This window comes from Neolamprologus brichardi, chromosome 1, assembly GCF_056152115.1.
Source record: "Neolamprologus brichardi isolate AB-2024 chromosome 1, ASM5615211v1, whole genome shotgun sequence".
NCBI classification, from domain to species: Eukaryota; Metazoa; Chordata; class Actinopteri; order Cichliformes; family Cichlidae; genus Neolamprologus; species Neolamprologus brichardi.
Genome location: NC_142104.1, coordinates 9744018 through 9756321, shown reverse-complemented (window position 1 = coordinate 9756321; position 12304 = coordinate 9744018). Strand labels below are relative to the sequence as shown.

At 40.0% G+C, this 12304-nt stretch overlaps 1 protein-coding gene across 2 annotated transcripts in view; it reads right to left on the bottom strand.

Annotated features, from left to right (window-relative positions):
• fto (FTO alpha-ketoglutarate dependent dioxygenase) overlaps nucleotides 1-12304 on the bottom strand; it is a 114033-nt gene that overhangs the window by 65441 nt on the left and 36288 nt on the right. For both annotated transcript variants that reach the window (XM_087849587.1, XM_006779790.3), the window contains exon 7: nucleotides 12041-12160. In XM_087849587.1, coding sequence (XP_087705713.1) covers nucleotides 12041-12160 — 120 coding nt within the window. The remainder of the gene's footprint in view (nucleotides 1-12040; nucleotides 12161-12304) is intronic.

Genomic DNA, 12304 nt, shown 5'->3' with positions numbered 1-12304 from the left:
TCTCTCAGCTGTTTAATTTTTACTGTCCCCTTCCCACACCAAATCCAGCGTAGCACTCCCGTTGCATGGTTAACACATTAGCAAATATATCAGGTTTTAAGATTTAACCCCTTTCTCCACATCTCCAGACACTCCATGGACTTTTGTGACAGTTTAAGTTCAGCTGCTCTGACACCTGATTTCATAGGCCCTAGCAATGAGAGTATGACAGACCCTTAGCTGCTTTCATCTCCCTCCCTACTCTAATACAAGAAACCAATATCACTTTGACCGCTGGTGGAAAAAGGCATTGAGCACCTTGCTCACAGGAATGGATAGTTTCTGGTCTCAGATGTAAACAACTGGGGAGCTGTGATCCTGGTAGGGCTCGCTCCAGTCTGGACAAGGGATCTGTGTATGTTTGCTGCATGCTACCGGCGAGTTACTTTGCACTGGAGGGGACTCTCCACCGGTGGAAAAATTATATTAGCCAAGGAAGAAATAAGCCCAGACCACATTCACTTTCCTGTGACATCACATTCAAAGTCATAAAAACTGTGTGTGTGCGTTAGTATGTGTGTGTATGTTTTTTTTTCCTTGCTTTGTGCCTACCGTCACACGATTACAGATGGCTCAAAATTGAGGCATACCTGAAATGAAATTTACTCAGTTTCCATTACATAAGATTGGTTGATAGGGTGTGTGTGTGTGTGTGTGTGTGTGTGTGTGTGTGTGTGTGTGTGTGTGTGTGTGTGTGTGTGTGTACGCACTTGTGTGAGAGTGAGAGAGAAGAATGAAAGGTGTCAACACTGTTGATCGGGGTTGCTAGTGAATAAAATGAGAAATGCTTTATGAAAATGTTCACTCAAGATAATTTAAGGAAATCTTTATTTTGTATATTTATGTCTTTTTAAATCATCTGAGCAACTGTTAACAGTTTATACAATTGAAACATTCACACTGGCGGATTCAAGGCTTTAAATTTACTCCCAATAAATTATTTGAAATCCTTTTGCAGACCTATAACAATAAAAAGACTGATATATTGCACCTTTTGTTTTCTATACAGTACACATTATGACTACTGCAATTTATTTTCTATGCAGAGATCTCTAAAACATTCAATTGAAACCTTAGCAAGATTTATTTTTTTGATAAAACCAGATATTTCCCGCTTTGTGTGTGTGTGTTCTCGCAATCTCCGTGGTGACAGAAACCTAGGCCTTTCTGCCAGATTGACCTTTGCAAGGTCGCAGCTACCATCAATTATAGCAGCCAGTAAAATGGGGTTTGCTACACACAGCAGATTATATGGAGTGTAAAACATTAGAAAAATGTGTCTGAAACATCAGAGTAGCATGTCTGAAGTGACAAAGGGTGAGTGGGAATAGAGACAGTCCCGAAAAGGGAAGACCCCTGACAAGTGGTTTTGTTTGAAGGCATTGTAACACAGTCAAGTGGGCAGGGATGCTTTCTATGGGCCCACGGCAGTCCATCTTATGGACAGAATACAAGCAGGATGGAAGGACATATGCTTTGCACAGGGTCAAATGAAGCAGAACTCTCGGGCTTTTGTGGTGATCTCTTTTGGTGGCAAGAAGAAAAGCAAATCTGTTGTCAAGTTGTAGCCCAATGGGCCCACAAATATCACATAAAAATTCACCGGCCTGTTTTTCGGGGGGGGTTTTTTTTGCAAGGCTTTTGTCTTTGACCCATGGTAAGGAGTGTCCGTCCAGTTGGCTTTAATGGCTAAACCACATAGTTCTTAGTCTGAATGAGCTCTCCAGCACACTGTGGCAGGGGCTACACACGCACTAGTGAAAACGGCACAGCGGCCTGGCTAGAACGCATAATCCATCCATCACAAGAAAGCTTTGAGAGGCGCTTTGACTAATTCAGGACAATGAAGACAGAGCTGGACAGAGATATTTGCGATGAGCGTGACACTCAAGCACCTTCTGTTCTGTTGAAACCCCCTTTCTCTCTTTCAGTATATGAAAGCTGAGTCTAGATTCTAGCTAGATAGCAGATTGTGATCGGCACCTCACTCTCCTGCCAGTAAAAAGCTTTTTGCTGACTGGGGCCAAAGCCAGCCTTTCTAAGCCCTGAAGTAACAGCGTTACACACAGCACCATACTTCAAGTCTTCAAAAATGCTAAACCAATAAAAAGGATTTCCATCCATCTAAACATGCTCACATAGAAGAATTTTGTCTGAGAGGGGGGATATGCCTGCAGGGGCTGAAATGTTCTGCTAACAAAGTTTTGATTGAGTAAGAGAAGTCTGAACACTAGTGATTCTTCAGTTTCTGAATCTGCCTGAAACTGAACAGGGCTTCTTATATGTCCAGTCTGACATCGAATTTGAATTACTGGTAGATGTATAGTGAAACAATGACTGTATCTTAAGTAGAACAGATTAAGATCTACAAAATTATAGGCCATAAAATACAATTTAAGTGTTAGGTCTGTATAGTATCAGCCATGAAGGAAAGTTAGTTTTACACATGCCAGTTTTGTTTTTTGTTTTTCAACGTAATGGGTAATCAATAAATTCACTTTTGCATCACTGTCTGTAAATAACCTGTCTGTCTGTATTCTGCTTCATTCTTATACATAAGAGTGGTACTGCACATGCCTTAAACAATTCTATACATACCACATGGCTATACAGTAATCGAAAATGGCAAACACATAGAGCAGCGACATATAAGTAGATTATGGACTTGCATACTCTATAAGATTCTGTCTACTTCAAGCTGGCAGGGAAGTCAAAGACACCGTAGGAGCTTTTACATTCAACAATTTATGTTCAATAAAGCACCTATGCTCTTAAAAACTGCGGACTACACTGATATCATCTAATTAAGTAAAGGGAATTAAAAATGCACCTATCGTGTTCCTAATTATTGCCATGAATCGCAAATCTATTTTACATTGTATTCAGATATCAAAAGGCAGTCAAGTTCAAACTTCTTTTTTATGACATTTGTGTTTGCTTGTGGGTTGTATTTTTGGTTTAATCTTTCAACAAAGTGGCCCTCGCTGATCAGCGGCCAACCATTATTGCACATGTTGTGTGTTGAACCTTTTGATCAGCATTTGAAAACAGCCCCAGAGGACTTTTTAAAACAATCTGTTCTTTCAAATGCATTGCCATCAACTGGCAGCAGTGAAAAGGGAAAAAAAAAATACAAACTGGATCTAATATGTGTTTTTTTTTTTTATTATTGCTATGGTCATTTATAGCTAAAGAAGTCCTTTTAAAACTGCCAAACTTCTACAATGTTTAAATTGCGCTGTTATTTTTCGTTTTGAAAAATGAATATGCAAAAATTACTTCTAATATTCTAACATGCTTAATTTTCTTTTTTTTACATATTTAGTATATCTTCCCTCCCATTGTGTTATGCGTGTATGTGTATGTGTGATTACACCTCACCCAGGGAGGCTGATTAGAGTGGCTAAAGGGTGTTTATGAGACAGTTAGCCGGGAGGAGATGCCACCCTGCCGCTCTCACCCAAATAAAAGAGCCATTTATTACATCCAACATGACCCTCTCATTACACACAAATAGGAATTAATGAGTGCTATATCGGGCACTCCCAGCAGAGCGAGGCAGGGCCCACTAAAGGACTAGCTTTAATTACACTGTCCTACATCTCACCCATTTAACACCACCCATCAGATCACTCTATCTGCAAGGGGAGGGTAGCAGGGTGGAAGATTAGTGTTACCTAAGAGGATGGCCAATGAATGTAAAACAGGATCGATAGTTAAATCACATTAAAAAAAAGCTACCTGTTACCACCAGTACACTTTTAGGCTGTTTAATACAAAAACACACATCTCAGTTTTTCTCTACTAGGATATCCTCTTCATACTGAACATGGCAGTTTTGAAAGGTGCACAGTAAAGCACTTTCCAAAATGTTCCCAGGACTTACGTGGCCTTTTCCAGTTTCCAGCATCAGCTTTTCATTTGTCTGATTTACTTTAACTCACAGATCCTGATACCAACTTCACTGTTTACCTTTATAACTTTCTTCCTCAGACATCAGGAAAAGTCACAACCACCCTTCTTATTTTTCCCCCTTGTTCCACTTCCCTAAACCACCTCCATCTTCACTCCCCCCCCAAAAAAAATTATACAATTATCATCCACAATCTTTTCCCATCTTTTCTCCTTTTCTTTGCGTTTCTTCAAGCGAATCAGGCAATTTTACAGCGTCTTCCCACCAGAATCATATCATTCTCTCCACCCTCTCCACACATATTGTTTTTAAACAGGACTGTGTATTTTAAAACCCAGATTGCTGCTCCAAACATGATGGATGCTCCAGTGATTTTGAAGAATTAGCGAGGTACCAAGGTATTAAATACTTGTTATTTTCCTGTAGTAGTTGCACACTTAAACAAAGGAAGTGATCATGGATTAAATTTCCACCACCTCTGATCCTTTACATTTAAGCTTGCTTTGGAGATGAAAAAAAAATACTGTTATCTGAAACTTTTTAAATTTATTGCATGAACAGTGTAGATCAGCTTAATTCCGTAGTTTTTGACGCCGCTTGTGTGTCATAATAACAAATAACAGACTGCTATGTCATAACCTAAAGACGATATATTCCATTTTTGTCCTTAGTTAGGGTCTTAGGGGATTTTTTTTTTCATTGTTCACATTGAGGATCCATAGTTGGGGTGGGCCGATTTCATTTTCATTAATTGGTTTCATTTATTGTTTCACAATGTGTGGGCGATATAAAGCCCCCTGAGACTCTGATTAGAGACTGTGCAAATAAATGTGAAATGAATTTGAGCTGAAGTGTAGATAAACAATAATAAGGATATCAACCACATGACCTGATGAGGATCTAGATTCAGATGTAAATGATTTTATTAAAAGTGTGTGCACAAAGTTCAGAGTATGAGAACTCTATTTTTGTTCTGTGCGGCTTACAGAGCTCGGCGCCACATTGCAATATGCATACTGCTATTTCTGAGTGCGGCGAAGATTGTACAAGCTGTCTTCATAAATTCAATATTCAAAAAGATTAATATTTTCCTAAAACTACATAAATTGAACAATTTTTTTTCTTTGCTTTTTACAAATCAGAGTGTTTTCTTGTGTTTGTGCCAATATCTTTTACTAAACCATTTTGACATGATTACCTGCAAGAGTAAACAATTACACCTGGATCAAAGTGCAATAATTTGATGTCAGGTGCTAGTTAGTAGTGATGTCTATAACAGATTGGGGGTTTCAGTGAGATGCTCTGAAGTCTCCCTTTCATCTTTTTAAACTTTCTTTCCCATCAAGGCACTTTTCAACAAATACACAGTCCCTCGCTGCATCTCTCCCTCGCCCTCTCTCTCGCTCTGTTGGTATGACACATGAAGCTGGGCCCTGCAGCCAACCCCAGCGTCCGCACTGAATGCGATTAAGCTGAGCAGTGATTAATCTGGGCTGCCCCATAATTCCTCTTTACCACTTTAATGGATGTTATCTCCCCTCCTCTGAAGGCTTATCTTGCTGATCAGGGCCAAGGATGAAGAGAGGAAGAGGAGGGGGTGGCTATGAGTAGAAGGAGAGAAATCAAACCAAATCCATACAGAGGTAAGTAAATGAATAAGAAAGTAAATAAATAAGTAAATAAATAAATGTGGGGATTGAGGGAGCTGCTAAGCGGATAAGGCAGATCAGTCTCTGTAAAGTGCTCATTTGTTTTCTAAGAAGACGAGACAAGCCGCCTTCAGAGCCCACTGATACAGTAAAAACACTGTCAACACCACAATTCGCAGACAAACAAAATAAATTATCCAAACTGCTGTCAATAAAACTCTCCATCCCCGCATTGTAAAGATGGGGCGTGCACAATACTGTTGCTGACAGTCAACGGTGCAATGACAAAAAAAAAAAAAAAGAAGCCATTGTTTCATGTGCAGCTTCTACGTTGTCACGTACAAGTCCTTGTAATAAATTCCAATTTTAGTCATCCACATTCCTGAAGCAAGTTTTCTCAGGTCAGCTTTATGAAGGAAAAGGCAACACCTCTTCCCACCTCTACAATGAGCTATCTATATCCTATTTTGGGGAAATAATTACGCATATAAATGAGGACTCATAATCAGTTTAAACTGGAATTCATCAAACAGTGAGCTGCATTCAGATTTGGTTTGCTGTCACACACTAATATGTTGTGCAACACTATGAACTTTGACAACAAGATTGCAGCTCCATGCAGACATTTTACCACACCTGTGTGTTTGCCACTTTTATTCTTCTACATAACATTAAAAATATCTGAATATTGCATTACATAATAGCAACTTTGAAATATATTCAGGAATAAAAAATGAAAAAACTGTAGCAATAGTCGCCATTTCGGATATCACCACAAAGCTTTTTTAAAACTTTTCTAAATGGACACCGGCGTATTTTTTAAGTATGTGTGTATATCAATGTCTGTCCTAGTGTTTTTTGTCCTTCAGTGTCTGTGTTCATGTATATAAATGCGAGTGTATGAGCCTAGCAAAAGACTGACAAGGTTAAACCTGTTCAAAGCTCTTTTTTTCCCCGCTTCGGCTTACAGCGATGCTGCAGCGAGATTCTGTCGTAGACAAACCTCTGTGGGATTCCATTCAATACTACTGTACATCTTTAGGTACAAAGCTGCGGGCTGCATTGGCTCCAGGTAACATAAACGCTCCCTTCAAGCCACTGCGTATCTGCCCATGAAAATTCTCTAAAGGGGTTTAAGCATTTACGCAGAAACACTATCAGGCACTGCCGAAAATTCAGCTTACCCTGTTGAATAGGGACTTCAAAGAGAATTGCAAAATACCTTTCCACCGCTACATTTCTCCCCACTCTTTTTCCTCACTCTCTCCATGTGTGTCTTCCTGCTTCTTTTCATTTTATATTTCCAAACACAAGCTGCTGCATGATGTAAAATGTATTATCAGCCATATATTTCCTCTTTAAATGAATAATAACAATAATCTCTGAGTAATTTCTTTTTTATACAGCTCCATTTTAAATAGGGCAAAGCAAGCAAGCTTATATACAGCTGCAGGTAAACAACGCCAAGCAATTATGAACGTGTGGATTAGGCCTCTACTCTATGTTGTGCGATAAGGAGAAACAGCTGCTACTATCCAGGTAACAGCACATATTGACTGTCAATGAAGGATAAACTACTGTGCAGCTGCACATTTACTTCCTTCGCACACACTGCGGCCACACTGCACCCCCCCACACACACAGACACGCGGACAGAAACGTACAAATAAATCTGAAGCCATACACGCAGACACACATTTCGCACACGCTCTATCTGTGCGTAAGAACCGCACAGAATTGAATATAATAAAAGTATAAGCCTATTTACGTAGTGTGGAGCTTTAAATGCAAAACAATATGATGCATAAACCCAGTGTGATTTAATGTAAGAGATAATAAATGGCTTCATAATGAGCAATAAAAATGGTCTTTAAGCAGTTTACTGCTTAGTTCACACTTATAATTAATCTGGGTTCCATGTGTGCATATAAAGTGGATATAAAACTCTGCCTAACTGTGCAAGTTAAGCGGCAAGCAAAAGAGAAAAATTACTGCTGGTAAACATCTGCAGCGTGATTCAGCTTTAGCCCCTAGCTTTTTAAAATATACTGCCTTTTTCTCTCACCTGGACCAGCACGGCAAGCTCTCCAAATAATGCATTACAAAAAATTGCTCCCTAAAATTATTTACGGCGTAACGCACAACAGAAACCATAACATTTATAATGTTTTACAAAGCCATCAAATAAGTGGAGAGGGGATTAATTGCCCCGGGCCGACCTTAAAATAATTATTTTGAGCGGTGCAACTCTAAACTCCAATGAAATTGATACACTTTGATAATTAGATTCTTGGCACTGACCCGCTGAAGTCAATAAAGGTTATTAAGGCCAATTGCTGTCTAAACGCATTACGGGCAGAGTAAACTGTCCGTCGGAGGCCCCTGCTACTTCAGCGCCAATATGATAATCCATTCTCCGTCCTGGGGGTTTCTTCCCTAGCGCCTGTGTCTCCACTCTGCCATACAAAACCAGATTGGATTCGCTTAACCTTTCCAGGACTTTGATCAAATGAGCTCACACAGCAATAACATTTACATTGACCCCTCCACTCTTGCTCCCCCCACACGCACACACACTACCAGCAGTTTTTTTTTTGCTACCTCCCCCTCTCCCGCATCCCTCATTCTCCAACCCCTCCTCAGCACGTTTGCTCAATAACCTAATCAGCTACTGATGGCGACCAGGCCAGGTTCTGTATGATTGCAGTGCAGCCCTCCTCGGCTGCCCAGATTGTTTCCAAAGACTGCTATTACAGTGAGGGGAGAAAAAGAAATGGTCGCCAAGCGCATCTCGGCTCATAAGCATACACATGCATGCAAAAGCCAGCCTCCATTATAAATCAAAGAAAGCAAATTTTGTGACACAGGGAGGAAAAAAAAGAGAGTATATATATAAATATATATACGCACGTACTGTATGTGTGTGACCAAACCATTGAAAAACAGGGACTGACAGGCTGGGTGAACGGTGCAGAGGAAGACATGGCCCCGATACCACTTCCTGTTTTGTACATCTTGAAGTATACAAATGTATTCAACTGAATGGATCCCGTTTATTATGAAAGCAGATTAATTTCCTTGATATGTGTTGAAAAGATTTCCATCTACAAGGCTCGTTCTTCTGTCAAATGAGGGAGAAAGTGTGAGAAAGAGAGAAATACAGCAAGGTAGCGGGAGCGAGAGAGAACAAGAGAAAGAAAGAAAGGGAGAGAGAGAGAGAGAAGACGGAGTGCATTGAAATCTCTTTGCATCCGGTGGCTTTTGAAGTTGTGAGATGAGCAGCCACAGAAGTCAGGAAAGTGACAAATTAGGGAAAAAGCTGTACTGTGCAAGCAGAGCTGCTAAATCAATTAAAGTCATGCCGAGTGCATACATTAACATCAATGGCTCACACATACACGCAAACACACACACGCGCACACAGGACAGGGAAAAAAGATATGCTCGTGGGCTCGCTGTCGCTTCTCCCCCACAGTGAAAAGAGAAAAGATAAAAAAAAATACCACACCGGTATTTAAAATATTCTGCATAAAGCCAAGACTCTCTGTCTATTGTCACTCAGATGGAAGCTATTCATTGTTGCTAGTTTAAGGAAATGTCACTATTGTATGATAGCCATGATAGCAGAGTCCTGGGGGAACACAAGGCTGCGAGCCAGGTCTAAACGGACTTCGGCACCCTGGATCACAGGGGAATGTAAAACCTTTAAGTTAATGCCCTTCTTCCATGCTGCCGAAACAACCTTTTACCTTACGTACAGCCACACCTTCCAACATACACGCATAATATAGTTTTGCCGTTCATTCACATAGCCATGCTAGAAGAGGCGGATTCTTTGTTTCTATCAAGGAACCACGTGAATTCATGAGGCACCAAAAAGAGTGGACTTGTTTTGTTTCGGGTCTTTATTTATTTATTTATGTATTTTATCAGAATGTCATTCAAATGGAAGGATGAGCATTTGCATGACAACAGGCTGAGGAGCAGAGAGGGAGCCCCAGGGAGAGACAGTATCCATAAACAGGAGCTAGTCACCCCATATTGCAATATTCTTCATACAGACTAACAAACACATACATAGCCCAGCGCATCCCACGACAGTGTGTGCTAAATATGACAATAAAGAGGGGAAGGCTGGCTGTTTGTATTGCTGTTTTAGCAGGATAAAACAATGCGCCGCTTTATTGCTCAGCACAGTGTATAAAACAATACAGTGTCATTTTATAAACCCTATTTAAAGAGACATATATTTGCTATTCTAAAACACCCATGGTAATATCAAATTTGACAAAAATAATCCTGTATTAATATATACTCTGCAGGCAAGAGAAAAATCTAAGTAAATACATGGTAAACAGCGTCTGCACACAGTAGGTCACTTGTATTTCACTAAATTATACTACGCTGTCAATTGCCAGCTTCAAAGTGTAAAATATATGCAATAAAGAAATGTGAGGGGAACCCACATAATTTAAATAACTCAAAGTAATTTAGAGAAATGTGTTTTAATCTAACGGCAGAAAAGCCACAGCTTTCAAAACCACCGAAAGGAAAATCTATAAGTCACATCTATAAAGTGCTTTTCATCAGCATATCAGAGGTCGATGCATGTATGTAAATATTGCTGGCAAGAGCAATAATGTTGTCTTTCATCACAATAGTGAATCATTACCTTTATGCATTCACTAGTGTATTATTTTTTGCACGGGTTCAATATGCATCCCTGCAGAAGACATACTTGCTTTTGTGTGATGTGACACTGTGATTAATTCAATTTGGCGCCAAAGTATTTAATCTGTAAAATTAATGTTCTAATGAACTCGTGTTAATGTAATTTGTGATATTTAAAATACCCATGCATTTATTGTTACACATGTATTATTACCTTATTTTAATTATTGCATTTTGTTGATTTAGCTTTTTATATTTTTCTAAAAACAACTGGTTTACTTTTTTCCCCGCATTGCATAAAAACTGACATTAAGTTCCAACGACATGGCGGAAATCCATATTTGGTCACACATATTTTTTTCTAAAATGCATAGTGGACATGGTTCACTTGCCCATTAAAGAGACATGGAGACAGAGGAACAGAGAGGGAGAAAGACCTCACATTTCACTGATGCCCTTTTCTAAACACAGGTCCAAATCACACACTTCATCTGGGCACGGAGGTAAAGCTCTAGATGAGTTTAGCCCCTGTCTACTAACGCCCCCACCCACCCTCTGCCAGGCTGTTCAACTGTGTGAGAGAGAGGAGGAAAAAGAGACTATGACTAGAGCTGAGCAGCAGCGGCACTGTTCTCCTCCAGCTCCAGTCTTTATCCCCGCCTGAGCATTAGATGTGATTACTGCTCAGCGCTCAACACTGACAGAGACAGAGAGCTCCCAGAGACAGCAGGAGTGGGTGAGAGACATAAAGAGACAGAGAGCGAGGGAGAGCACAGAGGAAAAGAGGAGCACAGCTCTCTCGTTCCCTGCGATGCTGCTACAGTGATACAAGAGTGCCCCCTGCTGCTTCTCGTGTCTGGGTGTTAAACACACACACACACACATATACATACATGTGCACGCACTCTTTGAAATCCAGCTATGAGAGTGGGACTGCATAGAACTTGTGGGGGTATACCAAAAGCGAGACCAAGCATATGACTGTGTGGCTTTCCGCGCTGTGTGTCTACAGTGTGAGTATGTCTGCGGCACACAGAGAATTTACAGAACAGAGCTGTGACTAAGGTGACTTAATTATGAGTCTGACATTACTAAGTGATTCCTTTACAGTGGTGTCTAACTAATAGCTACGCACCCACGTTCCGCTCCCATAAAAATTCTGTGAGGCTACGATTAAACACTTGACACATCCTTAATAGTGTGGCATGGTAAGACGATAGACAATATACCATGTAATTTTAAACACACCCTCTCTGGTGAGGGGTATTATTGGACAGCAGATCACTTGTGTAGTTTGTGTAAGAAGCACAAGTAGAGGCGTGTTGAGCATTTAGTTGAAAGACGTATTTTTGTGTGACAGCCTTACTACACTAGCAAAGAAACTCCTCACATTTTGGATAAATGCTCTCCTTTTTATTTGTATTCCTATATTTTGAGGGTGTTACCTATAAAACAATAGTAGTAGTGTTTTAATATACATTATTACATATTTTTAATATAAGGAAAATACTTAAACTAAACCTACTAACTGTTTTCATCTATGTCCCAGAAAAGAAATATCATGAGTGTAAAACCTAGAAAGCTAAACTCGCACAAAAAGATTTTATGGTAAACAGCCTACAAACTTAAATTTAGACAGATTTTATTTAACCATCAAAGTCTTAGTAAGTAATCTGTGTGACAATGAGTTGATGCCAAATGCAGTAAAAGTCGGGAAACCAGTGAGCAAAGCTGTCATGTGACTAGCAGTGTGTCCGAGCAGTCTCACCATGGTCTCCATGAGCTTCCAGTCCTTCTCCAGCTGCTCCATCGGTCTGGTCCACCAGCTGCAGAACCGAGCATAACGCTGGCCCTGAAACCAGTACTGCCGCAGCCACTCAAACTCCACCTTCACACACAAACACACGTAAAACAAAAAGGTTGTTCAGAGAGACAACTTTCATCTGATATTTACATAGATTATATATGCATTCCTTTCCCTGTTCTTTTCACTAAGTACATCTCTAAGTAGAACACTGACTTTTCTGTTTAG